General features: G+C 47.8%; 1 protein-coding gene across 1 annotated transcript; it reads left to right on the top strand.

Moving 5' to 3' along the window:
• Positions 1 to 5806: 5806 nt before the first annotated feature.
• Positions 5807 to 12601, top strand: RIPPLY1 (ripply transcriptional repressor 1). Its single transcript, XM_065900235.1, has 6 exons — positions 5807 to 5949; positions 6821 to 6896; positions 7512 to 7576; positions 8114 to 8291; positions 9905 to 10049; positions 12408 to 12601. Exons 1-6 carry the CDS (start codon positions 5807 to 5809, stop codon positions 12599 to 12601), a joined length of 801 nt encoding a protein of 266 aa, XP_065756307.1.
• The last annotated feature ends 13226 nt before the right edge of the window (positions 12602 to 25827 follow it).

Genomic DNA, 25827 nt, shown 5'->3' with positions numbered 1-25827 from the left:
CCAGGGACCCTGGCTCAAGAAGCAGACGCTGGAGAGAACGAGTAAGATCTCCTTTCCCGAGGTGAGAGCAGAACCTGTTCTGGGCCTTTCAACCTGGCATTTTAGGTCCTCCTCCGGTTTCCTGCTGGCCTAGGCTCTCCCTCTCCTCTGCTCGGCCCGCTTTCTGCACCGGCCCCCAGTGGCAGGGGGTGTAGCTCAGTGCTTAAGAGCACAGAGACTACCCGAGTTCAAATCCCAGCTTTGTCACCTGTAGTTCTGTGACCTTGGGCAAGTACCTTAATCTCACCTATAAATGAGGCTAGAAATAGTATCTTCTTCACAGGGTTGTTTGTGAGACTTGAATGAATCCGTGCAAAATGCTTAGAACAGGGCCTTGTACATAAATGTTTAACAAATGTTCTGTCCTCTTACTATCCACTCCTGTGCCAGGATTACATTTCCCCTTCTCTCTGCCCACATAAGCCCAGCCCCACTCAATCACCCCTCTTCCATGAGGTCTCCCTGGCATCACCTGTTCTCCTGACCCCTGTTACACTCCCCAGTGAGACTGGACCCATTTTGAGAGCAAAGACTCTGACATGAACAGCACTAGTTAAATGAGTCCCAGAATAACCTCTAGCCCCTTGAGCACAGTCAAATTTTATGACTGGGACCCACAGTAAGAAACGGATTTTAAAGCGTCATCCAGGACATGCATTTGTGTATCTTTCAATCTAGATCTAGATATTTGGCTAAAGCAAAAGCTTCACAGAACAACATATACCCTTGCCCCATGTGATTCACTTTTCTATCTGCTATTCATTCATTTTGTCAAATGCTGTCTGCAACCCACTAAATCGATTTTAAGCTCTGCCACTGGTTGTGACCCACAGTGTTCCCCGTGACAAGTCGCATACAGGGTGGGATTGAGACCTTCAGCATCTCTAAACCGTGAAATGATTACAGGTGCAAGGAGTGACCTGTTTATAGAGTGGAGGTCTCTAAAGGGGAGCTGCAGTGGAGGATGGGCAACAAAGGGCTTCGACTGCCACACAAAAGAGATTGGACTTTTCCCATAGGCAATTGGGAATCACTGGAAGTGTTTAAGCCCAGGAAGAGCATACTCAGTCCTGTGTTATAGAAAGACCACTGGAGTGGCTGTGAGGAGGATGGATCAGAAAGGCCAAGTCAAGGATGGGGGAGCCTATCTGGAAGCTGCTTCGAGCATCCAGGTGACAGAGGACAGATGAGGCCATAATTGAAGAAACAACCAGGAGAGTGGGGAGCACAGAGGGGACAAGCGTGAGAAATGGTGAAGACTACAACCAATGGGGCTTGGTGGCTGAGGCTTTTAGCTTGAGTGACTGGGCCAATATGATGCTGCTTATCGAGGCAGGTACAGAGGAAGTTTGTGGGAAACAAAACCAGTTTGGTTTTGGAATGAGTTTGAGACACCTATCGGGAAAACTTCAGGCTGGAAATATGGGTCAATTTTTCATTCGTTGAATAAACATTAATGGGACTGACATAGAGAAACTAACACTTTTATTTTGCCAAGTAGGGACATTAAAGAAATAAATTAATATCCATCATTGCCATCGTTTCAAGAAAGAGAGAATATTTTGCCACCCCAAAATTAGGAAAGGCATAATGTCAGAGTAAAAGACAATGTTTTATAATTGAATACATTGAGATTTTTGAAAAGCTCTACCTTTGATGTTTTTCCCATTTTGCCGTGACCTACTGAAAATATTACTGTGTATCAACCTCATTTGTGGACTCTAATTGAGAACCACGGACGTGAGGACTGAGCAGAGGAAGAGAGGTCAGCAAAAGATACCCAGGGGGATGGTTCCAGAAGTAGGAGGGAAACCAGGAGAGAGTGACCAAAAGAGAAGGGAGAGCCTCAGAAATGAGGATTTGGCCAACAGGGCCTTTGGCCACCCAGAGTTCAAAGAGATCATTGAACTTGGCAATTAGGAGGTCAGTGGGGACCTTTGGTAGTGCACTTTCCCTAGGAGGATGGGGCTGAGGCCAAACTGGAGTAGGTTGAGATATAAATGGGAAGTTGGGAAAAGTATAGACTCTACTTTCAACAAATCTGAGGGTGAAGGAAAAAAAAGAGAGAGGGAAGGAGGGAGGGGAAGAGAGAGAAAGAGATGGAGAGAGAGAGAGAGAGCAAGTTAGGGGAGCAAGAGAACACATCTAGGGAAGGAGGGACCTTGTTCTGGGGGATGACAGAGACAGGCACTTTATAATCAGGAGGGAAAGAGCTGGAATAAAGAAGCTGAAGTTTCCTGAAGAGAAAGGCCTGGAGGAAGGCCCCAGAGAAGGAGGGTGGATGAGGCCACGGCCCCCCGGGTGAACAGATTAGCCTTTAACGAGAGGGGCACATCGTCCCCTGAGAAGGGCGGGCTGGAGGGGAAGGAAGTTGGGGAGGCAGGCCAGGTTTGGGTGGGGGGCAGGGCATTGAGGTAATTCACGCTTGAAAGCCTCTGTTTTCTCAGGGAAGTGGGAGCAGAGGTTGTTCTGTGGGGAGAGGGTGGGGCGGGAATGTGGTAGGAGCTGAAGGAAGTTTGGAACGTGGCCCACGGATTGTGGAGACTGGAGCTGGGGAGTCGACAAGGGAACATGCTTCAGGGTGGTGGAGGGGTACCAGGCCTGGCTGAGGTTGACCAAGTCTTCCCCCCCTCCCTAGGTCTTGTCTCCCTCCCTAGGCTGTCAGAACCTTGAGGCAGTGTCCGCTCCTCTTTCTAGACCATTCTCTTGCCTGGCAATGCCCAGCAGCGTCTGGCCCAGAGGAGGTACCCAGCCCTCTCGATGCTCTGGCAAAGCCATCACCGACAAAACCCAGAGGCACTGTAGGGCTGTTAGGGGGAAACAGAGGTAGGATCGTAATTGCCCTGACAGGAAGTGCTTCATTTTGGTGGTCCCAGACCTTTCCTGCCCCCTTGCTGCCCACCTCACTCCTGTCGCGTGCTGAGGGCAATGGAGAACAGCCAGGCTCCCATTTTTGCCCAGCAACCCTTGTCGGCCTTAAATCCTTCAGGCTGGGGAGAGGCCCCCAAGAGGGGCCAGTGGTTTCATCTCCCACGAGCTGAATGAGACTGAGGTAATTCTTAGGAGGTAGTTAAGACAGAGCAGCTGTGTAGGGAGAAGAAAGATCCATGAACACAGGCCTGAAGGCTACCTGGGCTCTGGGAAAGGATGAGAGAGCTGGCGTGAGGGGGGAACTCCGAGGACTGCTGCTCAGGGGAATGAAGGGGCTGGACAGCCCTGATCATGAAAGACTGTGGCTGAGTAAACACAAGTTCACGGTTGGTTGGGAATGAGCCCTGGGCTCTGGAGGAATAGCTACCTCTTCTCCCATTCTGTCCCCGCTCCTGCCCATTTTCAGAGTCCATGGCCACCTAGAGATCAAAAAGATCCCCGGGTGTGACAATAGGTCTGTTTCTTTCTCCTTCACATACCATCTCCTTCCAGCCCAGTCTCTTCAACCTGGTTCCCTCTCAGGCGCTCATCTGAGCCATCGTATTGACACAATACAAGCACATTTTCATCTTCTGGAGGCAAATTTAGCAAGAACCCTCAGAGACTAACAGAAACTCGGGCTCCCCAGCAGAGCAGCCCTGCTCACTATCTCCTGCCCCACCCTCTAGATTTTCCACTCCAGGATCCAGGATCCACGATCCAGCCTGCACTTATACAATTCAGGGACAGAGAGCTTAGCCCAGCCCAAGGCTCCACTCATTTCGCCGCATATAATAAAGCTCTGTTTATTGAGGGCCAGTACAGTGCCAGGTCTCTGGTTTAGGTGTTGGCTGGACTGTTGCAAAGTTTTCCTTTGATTGAGCCAAAATGTGTCTCCCTGTAGCTTCTACCCATGGGCCTCAGCCCTACCTTTGAAGTCACACAGAACAAGTGTAATCTCATTGCAGTCTAATCCTCAGATATTTGAAAACGGCTGTCATTTTCCCAGGAGTTTTCTCTCCTCTGTGGATAAGCATCTCTTTCTTTCTTTCTTTTTATTTTTATGTGTCTTTACTTTTTATTACCCAAGGAGTATCAGGGCTTGCAGAACTTTTAGAAACACTCAGAAAAGCCTAAAGAAGGAAGTAAAAATCTACCACAATCTCACTCCCCAGAATGACCACTGTAACCTTCTCCTTTCTTCTAACCAGTCTCTCTCTTTTTTTTTTTCCTGTATATGCTACACCTTTTCTTTTTTCTTACCAAAACAGGATCATCCTCTAAGTTATATTGTACAGGTTTCTTTTTTTCACTCTTCAATATATTAACTTTTTCCCAATCCTCTACCAAGCCAATTTTAATATAAAATTGTATAACCGTTCAATGATTTATTTAACCAGCTTTCTAAAGTGAGACATTTGGCTTGTTTCCAATTTTCCTTTGCTGCAAAGAACACAGTGGGGCTGGAATTTGAAGTGGGGTGAAGGTAGGGGGTAGGTGAACAGAGAAAAGAAGAGCCCTTGAATCAAATTATTCATACTATTCTAGCATCTGATTTTTTTTTTTTTTTTACATTCTGTGTCGATAATTATACCTCCCAGAACATGGTTGTGAGTGCCCGCTCAGTACTCGGTTACAAGAACTTCCTCTAATTAACGTAACTGGTTTCCTATTATTGGACATTGAGGCGGTCTCTAATTTTTGACGATTACACACCCGGCTGTGACGAATATCCAAGAAGCTAAATAAATCCGCGCCGGCGCTCGACACTGAGGTTAGGAGGCATATTTTCGGACCTCTAATGCATAAGGAACCTGCCAGTAGTTGTAACTGCAAACTTTTTGACAAAGACCCAGAAGACTGGCCGAGGCCGAGACTGTGGCTCAGCGGCTGGGCTTGCCCGGGGTCAGTACCCATTTATCCAGCCCCCCCGTCGCAGAGCGTTCAAGCTGATGGTGCCCTTTGGGACCACTGGGCTCGCATCCTTCTCTCACACGTGAGGGAGCCAAGGCCCCGGGGCCAGGGATGGTCAGCAGCTTTGCACCCTGGCGCCCCGACTGGAAGCTGAGCTCTGAGATCCGGATTCTGACCTGGAAACCCTAGAAATGCCACCCGCGCTCCTTTCCTGGACCACTGACTGCTGAGGCTGGAGAGGGGATTCAGGCGCTTTTGCAAATGAACTGACCAGTAAACAGGAGAGCGTGGAAAGAAGACTTGAGGTTCACCCCCCGCAGGCATCCGGACCCGTCCTACCCACAAACCTCCTTTTTTTCCTTAACCCCGGTGATATGCTTAATGGCAGTCACCCCGTATCAGGTCCACCTGGCAACTCCATTTGGGGTCTGAGCTGAAATAACATGAGTCCCTCACTCGCCTTAGCCGGATCAGCTGTGCCTTCTCACTGGGAACCAGCTTTGCTAAAGGCCTGTCTACCCTGCCCTCTGCGCCAGAGAACTTTCTGTGGTTTCTAACGAGCTTCCCTCCTCCCCTCCCCACCCCTCAGGCCTTGCTACTGCCTGGGGAATTCGCACAAACGGTGTGCGATTTGCCCCTTTTGTGTTTTCCTTTCTGACTTGGAGGTAAAGAGAACCCCTTGCCCCCCACTGACTCTCTGTTTATTCAACTGGGAGAGATTTCACACCCAGCGACACAGTTCTCCCTCCCTGAGCCCCTTTTCCTAAATCTTCATTCCCCTCCCCTCCCCTACCCGTCAGGGAGCCCATCCTTGCACGGCCCTGAATAATTTATGAGTCCAGGCAGGCCTTATAAAAGGGTCTCCCAGGAAAAGCCAAAAGAGTGCGGGAGATTCTGAGAAATAGGAGGACCCCACAGCCTGCCTGGCCGTGACACCCTAAGGATGGACCCTGCTGCTCGCGCCCCAGCCCTGGCCCTGGCCCCGACCTCAGCTCCAGCCCTAGCACAAGGCCCCCTGGTGCTCCCTGGCCTGGGAAACCCATCGCCCCTTCTCTCCTCTAGACAAGAAGTAGACAGAAGTGAACGGTAAGTGGAACTTGGCCCTTGGCAATTTGAACTCAGTCTTAGTGGGGTTCCTGGGAGAGGAAAGGAAATGAGATGTCCAGGGCACCCCTGTTCTCTGTGCCCTCTCCCCATCTCAGGCGCCAATATCTCAACTGGCTCTTCATGTCACTAATCCTTCCGGCTGGCAGGAGGGGACTTGGGGACAGTGGGCATCGCCAAAGCTGAAAGCCAAGCAGCCAGGCCCTCATGGGCCACGTTGCCCAGTCCACCGAGGGGCAAAGGGGGAGATTGCCATGAAATGTGGGTTGAACATGACCTAGGTTGCAGAGAGGGGAAAGAGGTCCAAAGTCCCCAGAGGTCTGTGACTGAAGGACCGTCTCTTTCCTGACCACCCCATAAGATTTCCATTTGCTCTTTTCCTACCTTTGGCAGGAAAAGGTAGTGGGGGAGCAGTGGACCCAGAAATATTTTTGGCCCCTTTCCCCAGCCCAGGAAGAGGGTAGAACTGTGAGCTCTACTTCCTGGAGCGGGGGCAAGATAGTTTTCACCCAAGCCTCATTCATTCCTCCAAACATTTACCGTTCACCAAACATTTACAGAAACACCTACCGTGTACCGGGCATTACACTAGGTGTTGGGGATTCAGATATGATTGAACATAAATCTGCCCTTAAGAAGCTCTAAGGCGAGTAAACAGATAATCACCGAACAGCGTGATAACACTGTGGAAGCAGAGAGGAGGGGCGTCTGTCCTGACCTGGACTCAGGGTCCTTAAGAAATGCTTCCTGAAGGAGATGGAGTCCGAGCCACGTTTTTGGCAGGCCTCTTTTGTTATCTCAGGGAGCCCCGTCTCTTCTCCCTCCACCAGCTGATCTCTCCCCTTTGTCCTAGAGGAGCTTGTCTTTGGAGACCCTGGCTCTCCTCTACAAATGACCTCCCAAGGCAGGTGAGGAAACCTGTGGATTTGGTGAGTTTGAGCCCCTGTTCCATGTGTTCGCGCACACACACATGACCACGTGCGGGCACGCTGAACTGGTCCCTTCCCAAAGAGCCCCCGACCTCTGTCCAGGGCTGCAGTCCCCGGAAAGCACCTTCCCAGCCTTGCCGACTTTTGATTCCCACAACAGCTCTGGGAGGAAGGCGGAGCTGAGGTTTCTGGGTAATTTAGAAGATGAAGAGCCTGAGGTCCAGAGGGCAGGAGGGATGAGGCAGGCTCCACAGCACGTCCGCGGTGCAGCTGGCACTAGCGTCCCGGTCTCCTGGCACCCAACCCCGGTGCTCTCGCCCACCTCCACTCCACCCCTGCGTCTTGTCTGCTCCAGTAGGACTCTGTCCCCTGGATGGTCTCCAAACAGGTGTTAGAACAGGGGCAGGAAAGCAAACAACCCCCCAGACTCTGTCCACTTGTTGTTCAACTAGAACCAGGACAGACCCCCTTACTGGGGGGGGTGGGGACTGGACCCCAGAGATGTCTGAGGTCTCTTCTAGACCATCTTACCTACAGGCTGCTGACCCCTGACATGGAAGAGGCAGTTATCTGGCCATGCACTTTGAGCCACATGCTAGCTTTTGCTTTGGACAGGCTGCCGGTGGGGCAACAGGTGCCGAGGTCACCAAGGTTGACTCTGAGTTCCATCACCCTGTCAGGTAAGCTTCTGGCACCAGACTTGGAACTTGACATAGATCCATTTGCCCTTTGAATCCTCACAACAGCCCTGTGAGGCAGGAGGAGGGAGGCACTGCTACGATCACTATTTCATAGACCAGGAAACAGAAGCCCAGAGAGGTTAAGGGACTTGGCCAAGGTTGCCTTCCCTGGGGTCATTGTCAATGACCCCTAAGCCCCTATGGAGGGGTCAGTGAAGAAAGCCTTAGTAGGAGATGGAGGACACAGGGCTAGAAAATGCTTGGCTGGAGGCCTTCGGAGGTGGGTGGTGGGATCAGTGTCAGGACTGATACATGCCGGGGCTGGGGCTCCCCACAGCTATGAGCTATGGACCTTCCTGTCTGGAGCCATTTTGTAACAATCCAGAAGGTTCTGTTACAAAGCACCCTTTCTTCTTTTCCCTCTCATCCCATTACTGCAGGTAGAAGGGGTTTACGGGCTGGCTTCCTTCTTGGCCCTACTGACCCCTCTGCACATATGCGCCCTAAGTGGGGGCCGTGTTTCTTCTCTGTCCACAGGCTCTTCTGGCCTAAATCCCGTTCCTTTGACTACCTGTACAGCGATGGGGAGATTTTACTGCAGAACTTCCCTGTCCAGGCAACCATCAACCTCTATGAGGACTCAGCCAGCGAGGAGGAGGAGGACAAAGAAGAGGAGGAGGAAGCAGATGAAAAAGGGCCAGAAGGGTGTGTGAAGGCGCCAGGGCCAGCGCCACACAGGGCCTCAGCTCCCTCTCCCTCCCTGCTCCTGACCTGTCCCAACTGAGCCAGTCAGAGTCTAATTGGGGTCCGGTATGCCTGGCAAGGCTTCAGGGCGTCGATTAGCCAGGAATCTCCAGGCACAGCTCTCTGGATTGAAAGTTGGGTCCTCAAGACACCGGCTCACCCTGGCTATACCCAACAGGCCTGCGAGCCCAGGCCTCTGGCATCTCACTGGGCTGCTGTTGTGTTGCCAGTGAGAGCGTCCTAGGAAGCCTAGGGGAAGGAAGACTTGCTTTCTGAAGCCCCCAGGGAGCAGATGAGGACAGAGCATTGCCACGCAGAGGGGAACTGTCACTCTTCAGGGCTTTTTGACTCTCCAGCCTTCTACGTGGCCACATACTCCTGTCTCCCCATGGAAAGCCTGACTTCTGGCTTCACCTCCACGGATTTGATACCAACACCAGATGCAAGCACAGCTGGGGTGCCTTTCTGATGGAACTTGCAAGAAAGGGAGGGGACATCTAAAAACTCAACTTGCTTTGGGGACCTCCCCCCTTTTGGCCCTTATCTACTGGGGTCTGTGTGTTGGCATGAGATGAATCAGGAGAAAAATAAACTAGATGATGTTTACCTTTTTTCCTGGAACTAGACTGATTTCTTAACTGAACTCTGCCCGCGTTGTGAACCCATGGGGAGAGGGTCAGACACCAGCTCAAGGCCACTTCATTGCTCTACCTGAGGTCAGTTGACAGATCCTTATTCATGGGAATGTACCGCGGGAGGCCCAACATGGGGCCAGGCCCTCTTCGTCAGCTTGTGCAATCAGGCTTGATTAAACCTCAAAGACAGCTTGGAAAGGGAACAAAAAGGCCCCCAGAGGGCAGCTTAAATGTCGGAAGCAGGGCTGGGGCTGGGAGAAGAGGTGAGAGGTGCAGCCTTGGTTATGAGCCTGTGCATGTGGGGAGGGGCCTTGGGAGGCTACTAAGTCCTATCAATTTTACCTTCTCAAGTCCCTTTGTATCTGCCACAGCTCAGGCCCTCAGGCCCAGCCCTGCCCCAGTCAGCCTTCCTTTTCCCTCTGCAATTCGTCGTCTACACTGGCCACCAGATCAGACCATGTTGTGCCCCCTGCTTAAAGCCCTATCATGGCTTTTCATTGCCTCACCAACAGTTGGACTTTTTTTTTTTTTTTAATCACAGGTCCTCTTGAGAATCCATAGCTTCTCTACTCAGACATTCGCGAATCAAGTCCTCAACTTGATATTCTAGGCCGTTCAATTACCTGGTTCTTGCCTATCTCTTCAGATTCCTATCTCAACACTCGAAGCTCATGCTGCCTGTCTTTGAATGTGTCATGCTTTCTAATCCCTCTGTGGCTTTAATCCTCTGTCTGGAATGCTTTTCCACTTTTGTATCTGATAAGCTCTCATGAATGCAACAGGACTAGCTCAGACACGTCTCCTGTGAGAAGCCTCCCCAGACCCCCAAGCCCAGGCTGGGTGCCCCCATCATTCAGTACCTCATCTACCATAGCATCTACCTCCCTTTCTGTGCAGTAAGATGGGACTGTGTTTGTGTTTGATATCCCTACGCGACTTCTTTGCACAGCACACTGCCTGGCACAAGGGAGGTGCCCAGGAAATGTTGAAGGAAAAAGATTCTCAGGTCTTCCTAAAGCAGTTCTTGGTAGAACGAGCTCTGTCCCCCCACTTGCTGGCTTCCCATATCTTTGCTGAGCTACGGACAGGACAGGGTAGCATTATCTGATTCAGTAGCGAAACGCTGGCCATCTCTCTTTCTCTCCTCTCTCAGCTTAAGACAGGCTGCTTCAGTTCTGAGCCCTCACTGGGACTTCCCTGAATTGGACACAGCCTTAAACAGCCCACGCAACTCACACAACTGGTGCCACCTATCGGTCAGAATTTAACCTTGTTCCTTAATTAAGGCTGCCAGGCAGTTGCCCTTTGATCACTTTAATTCCTTTAGGCCATTCTGTTTCTGCTTGTAGGTAAAGTGGAATTTACCATGTGCTAGCTGTATGACCTTGGGCAAGTTACTTATCCACTCTGAACCCGTCTCCTCATCTGTAAAATGGGGAAAGTCATGATACTTCCTCTCAGGGTTGTTGTAAGGATTCAGTGAGATAATATATGCAAAGTAATTAGCACAACTCCTGGCACATAGTAAAAGCAAATAATAAGTGGTAGCATTCATAGTAATCATAGTTGTAGTAGTGGTTATTATTACTTTTATAACAGAAATGAATTAGTAGGCTAGAGTCAGCTAATGACTGGTTTTTGTTCAACTAATGACTGATTTATCGGTCATTTCCACCTGAGCTCCTTGGCACCATTCGATGGTTTACCAGTCACAGCATCTTTGTAGTGTTTGTCCCCCATTAAACAAACAAACAAAGAAACAGAGGCCAAATGTGGCTTCAACTTATCTTTTGTGCTTCAGCAGGAACATCCTTCTTTTGAATTGAAAGCAGAAAGCCAACATACCAACCAAATAAAGATGGAGCTGCCCTGGCCGGAGCCACAATGGGAGACACAGAATTCCTGCCTTGGGTGGCGGGATGAATTGGGAGATTGGGATTGACATATATGCACTAAAAGGTATAAAATAGGTAACTAATAAGAACCTGCTTTATAAAAAATAAATTTAAAAAATAAAAAAGAATTCCTACCTTGGTGTCCTCTCTCTGTAAACGAACTCTCTCCATCCCCTTTCTGTGAGGCACCTTCAGCGATCCCTAGATTGTGAGGAAGACTATTTGGAAACCACTATCCTAAGGGTTAAACCAAGACTGATTTGAAGTCAAAGGGGGATTAGTATTTTAACATGTCCACATGTCCAGCGTTCCGTTTAAAATCCTTGTTTTGTGTCCTAAGCTCCCAGCATTTCATTTCATTTGAACACTTCATATCTCAGAAATTGCTCGAGTCCTTGTACCATAGGTAGTAGAGGTTTAAAATCCTTGGAATCCCAATATCCTTGGCTTTAGGGTATTATATAGCATAGAATTACAAATCCTTAAATCCCCAGTGGCTTAAACACCCTAAAACCCTTGGAGCAGTAATTCTTAACTCAGAATGAGCTCTTCTGACATCCCCCCCTCCCCCGTACTGCGCATGTGCCTTGGTCAGTGGCAGCCATTTTGTCTCATTTTCCTCCCAGTCCCCTGCCCTGAAATGGCTTCCAATCCTCTTCCCCAGATATGGTTGCTAAGTGATTGGAATTCACCGTTCTGACTAATCAGAGCCCAGTGTGAATTACCTTGTTACGGGTGTATCCAGTCCTTGTAGCAACTTCAGATCCAGTGCACAAACTCAGGGGGAAAAATAATCTTTGCAAAACTGAGTCCTTCCTCTGGCTCCACCCTAGCTGGCCCATCCTAGTGCCCCATACTTCCTCATCCCAGCACTGCTGCCTCCCGTTTTGCCCGCCCCATAGCAACCGAAAGAGGGCAAATCGGTTGAGTGTGAGACTTCATTTGAGCTGGGCCTTGAAGGATGGGCTCAGGTAGAGATGGAGAGAGAAAACTTTCCAGAAAGAGGCAGCAGTATAAATTCCTTCATTAAACAAATATTTATTGAGCACCTACTCTGTGCCAGGCATTACTATTGTAGTGATTGATAGCATGGGCTTTGGAGGCAGATGTACCTGGGTTCAAATGCCATATCTGCCACTGTTGGTTCTCTCCAGAGACCCACTCCCCTCAGGTGTCAAGGTCAGCTCTGTGCTCTCAACCCTCTCACCTCCATCTCTGTCGTCCCTGATTATAACACACACACACACACACACACACACACACACACACACGCTGCACATGCTCATTAAAAGAGTTGCCTATTTTCTCCCCTTTCTCTGGGCAAGGAAAGCCGCCTCCCCGACCCCAGTGGTTGTTACCAACCCCCTCCTCTCTCCCCTCCCCGCAGACTGTACCTGTGTGGTTATCTAGTGGGCAGTTTGTCTCCTCTCCGCCCCAGGCCCCTGCTGTAAAATGGTGGTGAATCCTCCCGAACAAAGTTGTTAGGTGGCCTGAGTTCACTGATTGGACCTATTGGGGGCCTGGTGTTGGTTACTATGTTTTGGGTTTACTCCCCAGCTGGCAAGTCCTGTAGCAACCTCCAGGCAAGCACACAAACCCAGGTAGAAAACCTGGCAAAGAGCGAGTCCTCAGGAAGTGGTAGCCACACCCTCTGCCAGGCACTTGCTGCTCACATTACCCCCATGATCTCCTACAGCACTATGATCGCAACAGTCCTCAGAGAGCAACACCGTTATTATGCCCCTTTATGACGGAGAAAACTAAGAGTTAGGTTTTTGTCCCTGGGTTTGTGTGTTTGCGTAGAAGTTACTAGGAGCATGGCCCCTTCTAAGTGCCAGGCACTTTACATTATTACCTCATTTAATCCTTACAACAACCCTGAGACATAAGTACTATTATTATCCCCATTTTATAGATGAGAAAACTGAGGTCCAGAGAGGTAAAGGAATCTGCTCGAGGTTGCACCATGAATCAGCTGGAGGGAAGTGACTCAGACATTAGGAACAATTCTGGGCCACGAAGAGCTGAGGGCCACTGAAAGGTGTCACCGAGGGAGGGATATTTGGGGGCCTCCTGCTGGGCAGTGGCAGCCTCTCACGCAGCCTGGGCTCTTTGGGGCACACCGCTACCAGAGGCCAGGGGCGGATGAGGGACTTCTGTTCCCGCCCCCCAGCGCTGTGCAGCCTCTGTGTGGACCGGGCCCTGGCTGGGTGAGCTTCCTTCTGGCTGAAGGGTCTGGGCCCAGAAGGAGAAACTACCAGCAGCCCAGCTCTCCAGAGATGCGCCAGGCACTGAACTCGGCACCGCACATGCTTTATCCCGAGCAAGGCTCATCAAATCCCAGCGGGGTCGGGCGTGCTATCCTCATGCCTACAGATAGGAAATGGGGGCTCAGAGAGGTCAGGAAGTGGGGCAGCTGGGGGAGACCCGGGACTGTGTAGCTACAGAGCGCTGGCTCTTAATCACTTGGCTCCTGCTACCTTTCTACTCATCCCCCTTGAGAGTCTCATAAGGGCAGGCTGCTCACCTGGTCTGTGGCCTACATGGAAGGGAAGCACATAAACTGTCATGCAAAGGCATTTCTAACCCCATCATTGGGGACATCTGGGGCTTGGGGCCAAGTGTGAAAAGGGGTTGAGGGAGAACCCATGAACAACCTGGAGTCGGGCTCTGGGTTCTTCCAGAAGTCTTCCATCCCTGGGAGAGAACGGCCAGCTCCCACAAGTCCCTAAGCAATTCAACCGCTGTCCATTAACAGCAGGGGAGGCAGCGCCCCCTAGTGGTTGAGCTCTAAACTGAGCCTGGACCGACAGCACCGGGCAAGGGATCAGGAGGCCCACGCACCTTCTATGGCTAGTAATTTAGTGCCCGGTGGTTATAGGAACAGGCTCTGGAGTCACACTACACCTGGGTTTCAAATACTGTTTTTTTCTGGCTAAATGATGATGGCCAAAATAGCAAATTAGTCTGTAAGCCTCAGTTCCTTCATCTATAAGATAGGGATGATAATAATACTAATTTAACAGGGTAATTGTATGGACTAAATGAGACAATACATGTAAAACACTTAGCAGAGTACTTGGCACATTACAGATATGAGATAATACATCTGTGTGTGTGGTGTGTGTGTGGTGTGTGTGTATATATATATCTAATGTGTGCATATATATAATCATTTTCCTTTTTTGACAGATGCTGTCATTTCAGTAATTACATCTTTGACTCCTCTTGACTTCCCCTATCTAGCTCTACTAGGTCCCTGGTGCCTCCAAGCCTGCTGTCTTGCCGAGGGAAGTGCTGTCAACACTTACCTAAGGCTTGTGGGCGAGACATGGGCTAAGACACTTGCTTTTCTCCAGGGATACTTTCAAGTACCTTGGACTGTACATCTTTGTCCTTCACTATCCTGTGAATGTTAGTAAGCTTGTTTTACACACATGCTGGGCTCTTTCTGCACTTCAGAGCAGCTTGGCTTCCATGATCTCATTTGAGTCTCTTACTACGCCCCATGAGCTATTCCCATTTTTCAATGAGGAAATTGAATATGATGGGAAGAGAAATGATTGGCTCAGGGTTGCACGGCAAGTCAGTACAGGAGCCAAGACTGGACCTCCGAATCTTATGCTGAGTCCAGGGTTTTTCCACCAAACCTTGCAATCGTCCAGGGCCTTGAGCTCCGGCTAAACGGGACGTGTCTATAACCCAGGGTACAGCTCTATTGTTTGGTAGCCACATCACTGCACTCTGACAACAGGTTTCCTGCTTCTACTGAGGCCAGGGTATCTCCAATAAACTGTCAAACTATGTTATTTTCCTAAAAGAAATGACAGCAAGTTACTAGGACTGGTGACCCAAGATAGCCACATCTCCAACACATGCCAATAATACAATTAAATGTCAGATGACAGGTTTGAGGAGAGATGAACATCATCTCCCCAGCCAAGCTGTGGGCACTGCTGAGAAATTAACTGCTGTCCTGTACTCACAGCCAACTTGATTTAGCCACTCATCTCATGTTGGACAGAGCCATCAGGGGCTCAGAAGGGCAACTCTGCCCTGAGTCAGTACAAAGATTGGGAGGTGTTGATGTGTGTCATCAGCATGGGTCCCAATGGCAGCACCTGTGTGCAGGCACTAAGGGAAGCAGTATGATAATAGCTCTTGGTGTCGTTTGACATGACTCTGGGGGGTAGAGAATGCATGCCCGAGTGTCAGTGCCAGAGGCAGGGCTCCCCTCATTCTGAGACACTGACAGCAGCACAAGCCCTACTGGGATAACAGATCATTGAGACCAAAGACCTCCTCCTCAGGCCCTATGTTACTTGGAAACCCTGGCAAGCTTGTATCAGCTATGAGGGGAATCTTGTTACTTCCTCTTGGAGCATTGGATCTCTGAGTGGCACTGAATTTGTTTCTGCTGTCACTTGCTCCTCACTCTGTCATTACCATGGAAACCTGAGAGGGAGACAGCATCAAAATCAACTCCTCCGCAACAGACATGTGTGGAACAGCAAGTGTACTCTCTCTCATATTAGGGAAAGGGAACTTTTTTTTTTTTTTTTTTTTTTGCGGTACGCGGGCCTCTCACTGTTGTGGCCTCTCCCGTTGCGGAGCACAGGCTCCGGACGCGCAGGCTTGGCGGCCATGGCTCAAGGGCCCAGCCGCTCTGTGGCATGTGGGATCCTCCCGGACTGGGGCACGAACCCGTGTCCCCTGCATCGGCAGGCGGACTCTCAACCACTGCGCCACCAGGGAAGCCCAGGAAAGGGAACATTTTTAACCCTCTCGCCACACTTCAGTCTTGGTCCATGGCAGAGAGCAAAGTTTTTCACCTACAATTCTGGTGTTTGGTATACCTCTTTCTTAGATCTTCCTGCATAAGAGCTGCTAATCTGATTGAGATCAATCATTAGGGTACCAGGGAGCACGGTCATCATAGTGAAAAGTGATATACATCTGTGACCATATTGTTGGGTCCACCTGCTCTGGATGATTGGCACAGGCCACATTTGTACTGAAGACCTAGCTTCTCAGATTCAGAGAAGGAGTAGCTTAAGTTGTGTTTTCCAATCCATTTGTTAAACCAGAGAAACCTACAACAGAAAGAGAGAAAGAGGGGAGGAGGGGTTACCTAGTGTATGCTGAATTCTCGATTCAAGCTTTTATTAATAAATGACACTTTGCTTGCTGTTTTAATCGTTCTGTGCTTTCTCAGTGGAAAGCCTTGAAGAGAAGCAGGGTGAGTGGTGGGATTCAGCCATGAAATCTCCTCCTTCAACCCACAACACCTAGGAAGGTTTGCCAAGGGCCAGAGTCTTGTCCCAGCCCATGTCTATGCTGGACAGAGAGGGTGTACTTGTTCCATTTCCTCACCTTCCCCTGAGGTCTTCTGAGGACCTGGGGAGCAACTTCAATTTAAAATCAAATTTCATATTGAGCTTCTAGTTGTGTGTAGCTCTTTCATGGACACCCAGGAGTGACGGGACTATGTCATGAAATTATGAGCCTGGGAGTAGGGGCTTTGCCTTGGGCTAACAGCGAGAATATCCCCTGCTTACACTGATGCATGGAAGCTTGTTTAATTATCAAGCACTTTTGGAAAACTGATGACAATTTCCATAGGTAAGAAAAGTTTACAATAAAAATCCCTTGTTTGTAAACTTATCAGATTTTATTAATGGCTAGTAGTTTCTGAGGTAGGGGCAGTGTTGTGGAAAGGAAAGAGCAGCAGAATCAGGAGACTTGACTCAGGTACTTGTTCAGGTTCTGTAGTATGTTGGACTATTGACTAAGTGTCCTCATCTCTAAAATGGGGACAGTCCTTAGCCTATCAACCTCTTTAGGTTTGCTGGAAATGAGGTTTGAGTGAATAGTTAGATGATGAAGTCAGTCTGAAAATTGTAAAATGTTATATAGAGTTGCATTTTAATAAGCACTGTGAAAGAAACTTCAGTATAATAATCTGCCTTTCAAAATGCAGGCATAGGGGCTTCCCTGGTGGCGCAGTGGTTGAGAGTCCGCCTGCCAATGTAGGGGACACGGGTTCGTGCCCCTGTCCGGGAGGATCCCACATGCCGCGGAGCGGCTGGGCCCGTGAGCCATGGTCGCTGAGACTGCACGTCCGGAGCCTGTTCTCCGCAACAGGAAAGGCCACAACGGTGCGAGGCCCGCGTACCGCAAAAAAAAAAAAAAAAAAAAAAAAAAAAAAAAAAAAAAAAAAATGCAAGCATAAGCCCCAGACATTTCTGAGAGAAACCCTTGGAGATCTGGCATAAAAGCAGTTCAGGTAAATTACTGGAGGAACTGAAGCTCGTGGCTTCACTCCTAGAGGTAGCTGAAATATTTCCGTTTTTCTGTCTGCCCAACTTTCCTGGATACTCCATTTCCTAATCAACTTGGGGAAGCTGTCCAAGAGGCTCTGTGTACAAAACTGTGCATATTGGAGCAGTAGCTTTGCTCGAATTGCTAGGGGTGGTGACGTTTGGTAGCTGCCATTGGCAATAGCTTACAAAATCCTCAATTCATGCTATTTCTCCAAAGCTAAGCTGCCTTCACATATGAGTATAATGAACATATTATGCCATTCCGAACGTACTCAGCATGTTAGCAAAATGAATTCTTTTTCTAGAAACCACCTTAAGGACTCACGCTATTCAAATTCCAAAAAGATACTGGAAATTTTAAAAAGTGCTCTAAAATAGTGGAAAAAATTACAAATAGTCTATAAAAGAATTACCGCAGGCACAAGAGCAACAGTAAAAATGGTAGAAGACATCCCAACTGACCAAAACGTTTGCTGAATGAAACATAAAAAGTAAGATTAAAGGAGAGTAATGGGGGGCTTCCCTGGTGGCGCAGTGGTTGAGAGTCCGCCTGCCGATGCAGGGGACACGGGTTTGTGCCCCGGTCTGGGAAGATCCCACATGCCGCAGAGCGGCTGGGCCCGTGAGCCATGGCCGCTGAGCCTGCGCGTCCGGAGCCTGTGCTCCGCAACGGGAGAGGCCACAACAGTGAGAGGCCTGCGTACCACAAAAAAAAAAAAAAAAAAAAAAAAAAAAAAAGGAGAGTAATGGGAATAAAAATATTAAAAGTACCACAGGGAGAGTCATATAAGAAGACTGTGGACTCATGGAAGGACAGGAACTTGAGGGATCAGCTTCAAGAGTAAGTGAGGAAAAAGACAGGAGCAGTGAGATGGCAGATGGCTATGTGCTCCTTGATACGGACTTTCTCTCCTATAACCTCACAAATCTTGAGGGAAAATACAAAAGTCATCATGTACTACTTATTGTATTTTGATTTCTTTTAGAAGATAGTGAGAAGGATGGAGTTTTTGGCCAGGTTCTGATTAGAGGCACCAGAAAGCCTGTGTGTGTTTAGAAGCAGAGAATGATTCAGAGAAACACAAGAAAATAGAGACAAAATCACAGAAAGAACTCTGGATTTCCTGTGATCCTGGAATTGGGGTTCAAGGCAAATATACCAAATCTTTGATGAGGTAGATATGGTAGCTTGGTATTCAACTCCATTCTACCCTCATCCTAGTGTGTCATGCAGTTGATAGAAAGTATATATAGACACACACACTCACAAATACACACTTTCCAGATTTCCTTGCAGCTGAGATTCTGAATATGATTTAGATGCAGCTAATCAGATGCACAGGCATGAGATTTGGAAGGTGTAACACGGCTTGTGCTTCATTTCTGCTGCCAAGCATAGCGGTTGAGATGTTTAGTTATTCTGCAGGAGGGTTAGCAGAAGTCCCACGGTCCAGTCATTAAATACATGGGCGTCAAGAGGCAGTGCACGTGGCACCCATTTTGCTGGTGCAGGTTGTACTATATGTGGCATGTTTCTGGAGCTGGTGGCAGTAGTCATGGCTTCCAGATTGTGGCAATAGTGACATGGCTCTGGAGCCAGAAATTTCTTGACTATATGGAGAGATAGCAGCACTCTTTGATGGCTTGGTTTTGTGATGTGGCCTTGAGAATCATTTTTTTAATTTATTTATTTATTTATTTATTTTTGGCTGCGTTGGGTCTTTGCTGCTGCACTCGGGTTTTCTCTAGTTGCGGCGAGCGGGGGCTACTCTTTGTTGTGGTGCACGGGCTTCTCACTGCCATGGCTTCTCTTGTTGTGGAGCACGGGCTCCAGGCGCACGGGCTTCAGTAGTAGTGGCACACGGACTCAGTAGTTGTGGCACGCGGGCTCAGTAGTTGTGGCGCACGGGCCTAGTTACTCCGCGGCATGTGGGATCTTCCCGGACTAGGGCTCGAGCCCGTGTCCCCTGCCTTGGCAGGAGGATTCTTAACCACTGTGCCACCAAGGAAGTCCCAAGAGTCATTCTTGAAGGCTCAACATAGCATCTGTTTCTTCAGCCCTCCTAAATATAATTCTATACCTATTGATACCCTGTAATAAATTGCTTCCTCGTTAAACTAGCTAGAGTGGCTTCTGCTCTCTGAAACTGAACCATGACCAATGAAGGATGTAGTACCAGGAGTGCTCAGAGGCGATAGTGTTTCAAGAAAATGGGGGGATTTCCCTGGTGGCGCAGTAGTTAAGAATTTGCCTGCCAATGCAGGGGACAATGGTTCGAGCCCTGGTCCAGGAAGATCCCACATGCTGCAGAGCAACTAGGCCCGTGCGCCACAACTACTGAGCCTGCGCCCTAGAGCCTGCGAGCCACAACTACTGAAGCCCACGCATCTAGAGCCCGTGCTCAGCAACAAGAGAAGCCACCACAATGAGAAGTCCGCGCACCGTAACGAAGAGTAGCCCCCGCTCGCCGCAACTAGAGAAAGCCTGTGTGCAGCAACAAAGACCCAACGCAGCCAATAAATAAATAAAAGTTTATTTAAAAAAAAAGAAAAGAAAATGCAGAACTGGAATTAATTAGATAGCCTGATTGGATTTGAAAGCAGTGATAATTCTGTTAGTATTAGAAGATGAGATACTGGTAGTTCATGACACATAATGGCAAACCAATCAAATCATCACTGGTGGGCATCTACAATGAAGTGCCTGTTGAACGCAAGGCTTGATGGTCCAAGTAGCTGCTACTACAGATTATTTGGGCACTAATGATGAACTCAAGAACTATGGAGTGGGAAAACTTCTAACTGTGCTGTAGAGGTTTAAAAAAAGAAAATGGCAGAAAATGGCAATCTTAGGATTTAAATTCCCAGCTCAAGAAACAGAGGACAGTAAGTTTGTATTCTCTTATCTCTTGTTGACAAAGACCCCAGACCGGTTGGAACCAGAAGGTTGATGATGCTCACTCCCACTTACCTGACCACCAACCAATCAGAGGAATGTCCACGAGCTGCTCATGCCATCTTTGAACCATTACTATAAAACTTCTCATTACCCCCTCCAGGTCAGGACAGACAGTTTTGAGGGCATTAGCCCCTTGTGGCCCCCTTTGCCTGGCAAAGCAATAAAGCTATTCTTTTCTACTTTACCCAAAACTGTGTCTCCAATAATACAGTGTCGGGGTACAGAGGCTAGATTCGGCTTCACATAGCTGAAAATTAGAGTCTTATCCTATGGGTTTTTGAATTGCAGTATACATTGAACTCACAGCCTTTCCAGGTGTCACTTTTGGGAAAGTAAGGGCATTTGTTTGGCTAGATGAGACCTCCTAGAATAGAAATGAGGATGTTTGGGTGAATTCAGATGACTCTAAGTACTTCACCAATGAGACTTCTTTGCCCTAGAAGCATCCCTAGTTTGATGAGGCTGGTCCTGCCTTACCTGAACACCCTCAGGTTACTTGCGAGGGAATGCCAATTTTCCTCATGTACCATGCCTACCACCTCTCGTGGCTTCCAGACCTATAACTAGAGTTAGAACACAGTATGCTCCAAGGATACAAATATAAGTCTGAACTGGAAGGAGGAAATTGCAAAATTTTGCTAACTTATAATGGCAGAAATTTGGAGGATATGTGTAGGAATGTATTTTAAGGATACTATACCTTGGAGGAAGGAATGTAATTTTAGATTGGACCAAATATATCAACACCTGAATACTTACCAGAGGTTCTGGATTCAATTACTAGCTTGCCCAATTGGCAGTGGTTCTATTTGCTTGGTTGGTTGAAGCCAAGGCTGAAAATCAGCCCATAGTAAATGAAGTTGATATGCCAGGTATCCTTGGTATAATGTAGAGGAAGTTCTCCAAAGGCTTAAGGAAATAGAAACGTTGGAATACATTTATGATGTATGATCCACTCACCTACATCCTAACCATGTCCCCCAACAGGACCTAGGGGATGTTCTCTTCCCCAAGACATTGAAAAATACACTCATGAAAGGAGCCTTATCACTCTTGGAACATGCTACAGTGGTGGTCTTGAGTAGGCCAGAGATAGAGAGGAGAGATGCTGCCACTGAAAGTAATTTGCTAATTTCAATGAGAATAATGGGATCTTAGAATAGCAAAGAACAAGCAGCAGCACTTAATGACCAGAGATGGGGTGAGCACGGTGAACATGACAGAAGCATGGTCAGAGGAGTAATCTGAATGTTTTTGACCTGCAGAGAAATTTGGTAATGGCTAATTGTTCTTCAGATACTTTAGATGGAAATAGATGAGCAACCTACTAATTCCTACTTGATCCGCGTAGCCGAAACAGTTCTCTCTGGTGAATAAAGATCTAATTTGAGTTATTATGATGGAGATTCATGGCCTCTTGAAGCCGAATCCTGCCTCTGTACCCTGACGCTGAATTAAATCTCGGACAGAGTTTTGGGTGAAGCAGAAAATAGCAGCTTTATTGCTTTGCCAGGCAAAGGGGGCCACAGCGGGCTAATGCCCTCAAACTGTGTGTCCCCGACCTGGAGGGGGTACTGAGAAGTTTTATAGTAATGGTTCAAAGAGGGCGTGATCAGCTCGTGGACATGCTTCTGATTGGTTGGTGGTGAAGTAAGTGGTCGTCAGCATCATCAACCTTCTGGTTCCAGCTGGTCTGGGGTCTACGTGCGTGTGGGCAGCATACAGTTAACTTCTCCCACCTAGTGGTGGTTTCAGTATCTGCAAAACAGCTCAAAGATATTGTAATATATGTCCCTCAAGGGGGAACCAGGACCCTGCCCCAAGGCTGCACTATTGTTTCTCTTGACTGTTCCTTCCTTGTCTCCGCATCCCCTTCCTTCCCTGATTAGCAACTGTTTGAACCTGCTCCCTGGAACCCAGGGAAGGTCATGGAGGCTGAATGAAGCCTGTTTCCTGTAATCAAGAAATGGGGGACACAGGAAGGCTTTTGTGTGCCCAGGAGCCCCACAGGGTCCTGCTCGATATGAGTCTCACCTATTTGCAGATATGAGTCAGTTCACACACCCAGAGGCCCTGGAAGGGAAAGCCAGGTACCCTTGAGGAAGGACTCAGCAATACCATAAGCATGTGTTGTAGATTTTCTTCCTAGATTTCCTTTATCTTTCTAGCCAGAGGGGCCTGTGGTCATTTACCAGGGTAGCCATGCACTGGGCAACTGGAAACACTCATACTTCTCAGTCTTTTGGACACTGACTATGAGTTCACATTCATCCAGGACCAGTGTTGGGGGCAGCGGGAGAGTTTAGAACACAACGGTCATCCATTGGTTGGAGTCAGGGCTCATGGAGTTAAGAAATATAATTTTACCCTGAATCCATCTACAATGGGTCCAGTGGATCTGCAAGTACATCATATGGTTCTTAGTTTATGAATGAATATTTGAAATAGCAATACCCAGCCACTGGCAGACCTACCACTTTTGCTCCCTGACCCGTGTAATAAGGGCTATTTATGGTAGGAAAGGCCAGGTAGAATTCACTGTATCTGTTAATACTGTATCCCTGGGGAAATCACACAGATGAGTGCCCACCAAAGATTTGAAGGATGTGTGTGTGTATGTGCGGTGGGAGGTGGTTCCTAGTACATCCTCATTTAACTTGCCTGTTTGGCCTGTGCAAAAGGTATGCAGGTCTTGGCGAATGATAGTTGATAATCAAAATTTAATAATTAATGCCAAACACGACTTTTTTAAAAGCTAGATAAATCGTAAGAAACTGCAGAACATTGGCAACACCAAGATCTTAAAAGCAGCCATAAAGAAAAGACATTACCCTCAAAGGAAGACAAACAGAATTAGAGGCTAGGAAATCTACTGCTTGGTGCTTTTGGGATGGCGGAAAATGTGTAGTTCTGATGACAGAAATGGAAGCTGCAGTATAATGTGAGATTAAGGATAAAATGCCCTTCTGCCAGTGATTGGAAGCCCAGGAATGTAGCTACCAGGACAATTTGCTTACCTGACCTCGAGGGATTCAGTGCTACAGGGCTCCTGGTGTCACATGTATCAATCTTACTTTAGATAGCCAATGAAATAGATTGTGGCTGGCAAAAGCAGGAAAAGACTTTATTGAACTGTTGGAGCTCAAAGATGCACTAAGAAGCTCCCCCCTCAAAAAAGGGGAGATGAAGTCTGGGCATCCACAAGCACCTTAAGTCCTACTTCGGAACCAGAGTGTTGATGTGGAGATGCCACCACTGCCACCAGAATGTATTCTCCACTTTCCCTCCTGCTTTGCTATAGATTGAGAAATTCAGGCAGAAGCATCTGATTAACCAGTCCTTGGTCACATGGCTACAAGGGGCAGGGATTCTGGGAAAGCAAACATCTGGTCTTTTATATGCTGGGCAGAAAACTGATGAGTGGTTGTTAGGGGTGGGGAGAGAGTGGTGACTATGAAGGGATGGACCGTATGAGGGAGTTTTATGGGGTGAGGGAATTCTAATTGTGCTCTGTATTCTAATTGTGGTGATGGTCACAGGAATACATACCTGCCTTAAAAATTCATAGAATTGTACACCAAAAAGTAGTTAATTTATTGTATAATTTAAATAAATAAAACACAACTATGGTCTGATGACCAGTTGCAGAAATGAGGACTGCAGTAGCTACCCATAGTTTCTGCCTTTATCTTTTAGGTACATAATTATATAGAGTAATCAATTTATTTCCCTACTTCTCCTCTACTATTTTATATAAGGTGAGTTGATAGTAGTTAACTTTTTGTAGTCCACATGTTACAGGATATCAAGATGGGACTGAGATTGAATTAGGAGGAGTGGACATTACCCATCGATGGATCCAAGTGACCAACAGAAACTTGGATTTTCCCTTAGGAGAGAAGATTAGTGCATTTTTGTTGGTATGAGGGAGATTTATGTTATGACAGGCAGCAGCATACCACTGATGCTATTAGTTCTTATGTAGAAGTAAGGGAAGAAGGGTGTGCTGCGTGGGAAAAGAGGTGAATAACATAGATGCTTGTGGTGGACAGACTCTACAACGCACCCCCTATAACCCCTGCCTCCTGATGTTCATGCCCTGTGTAATCCTCCCCCCTTGAAAGTGCATGGGACCTGTGACTTGCCTTTAACCAACAGAATATGGCAAAGGGGATATGTCACTACTGTGAGACTATATTATTATTTTTAAACACCTTTATTGGAGTATAATTGCTTTACAATGGTGTGTTAGTTTCTGCTTTATAACAAAGTGAATCAGCTATACATATACATATGTTCCGGTATCTCTTCCCTCTTGCGTCTCGCTCCCTCTCACCCTCCCTATCCCAACCCTCTAGGTGGTCACAAAGCACGGAGCTGATCTCCCTGTGCTATGCGGCTGCTTCCCACTAGCTATCTATTTTATATTTGGTAGTGTATGTATGTCCATGCCACTCTCTCACTTCATCCCAGCTTACCCTTCCCCCTCCCCGTGTCCTCAAGTCCATTCTCTACATCGGCGTCATTATTCCTGTCCTGCCCCTAGGTTCTTATTATATAAGACGCTACCTTGCTAGCAGACTTGCTTTAGAAACTCTCCTTGCTAGACTGATGAAGTAAGTGGCCATTTGAGGGCAGCCCACATGGCAAGGTTGGGCAGCCTGAAGAAGTTGAGGGCAGTTGCTGGGAGCTGAGTAAAGCCTCTAGGAGCTGAGGGTGGCCTCCAGGAGACCACCTACAAGAAGCTGGGGCCTCCAGACCTATAACCATATGGAAATGATTTCTGTCAATAGCCTGAGTGAGCTTGGAAGTGGATTCTTCCCCAGTTAAGCCTCTACATGAGAACCGGCTTGGCTGACACCTTGGATGAGATCCTAAGCAGAGGACCCAGCTAAGCTGACCCCAGAGGCCTGACGCATTGAAATGGTGAGATAATGTGTGTTGTGATAATTTGTTACACAGCAAGAGAAAGCAAATATAGTGCTCGATGTCCATTCCAGCCTCTTAGTGTGCCTTCCTGTACTGCAGGGGCTAAAAAGCTAAGAGGACATTTCCCAGATCCCCTTGCAACTAAAATTCTGGAGATATTACAGGCCAATGAGATGCACACTCGTGAGACTTAAATGGCAGAAGGAAGGTGGAGACTAAGTTTCTGCCATTTCTGCTGGTAAACATGGTTGTTCAGATGTTTGGTTGTTCTATTGCAATTTAGTCACTAGCTTGTGGGTGCTGAGAGGCAGGATGCTTGGCATCCATTTTGCTGGTATAAATCATAGCAGGTGGAGCGTGGTTCTGGAAGTAGCAGCTGTAGTGCTGGCTCTTCATCATGGAGTAGGAAGTAGCAGTTTCCTAACAGCAGAACAATTAGCAACTCCCTTGGTGGCTTGGTTCTGTGGTATAGTCTTGGAAATTGTTCTTGAAAGCTCAATTTAGAGTCAGTCCTCTTGATAATTCTGTAAGCCACTTAATATCTGGTAATAAATCTTTTCCTGCCTAAACTAATGAGAATTAACTCTGTTCTCTGCAACTGAAACTTAACTAATATAGGAGGGAAGTCCTCAAGTGATAACTGAGTTAAGTATCTATAAAAGTACATCATAATAAATAATAGTAAGATCTTTAAGTAAGCCATTCTTCATATTTATTTAACAGATTTTTAACATTTTTTTATAAAGACCAGTAAAGCCACCTTAAC

The sequence above is a fragment of the Phocoena phocoena genome, chromosome X, assembly GCF_963924675.1.
Source record: "Phocoena phocoena chromosome X, mPhoPho1.1, whole genome shotgun sequence".
Classification (NCBI taxonomy): Eukaryota; Metazoa; Chordata; class Mammalia; order Artiodactyla; family Phocoenidae; genus Phocoena; species Phocoena phocoena.
This window is presented reverse-complemented; position numbering and strand designations above follow the sequence as displayed.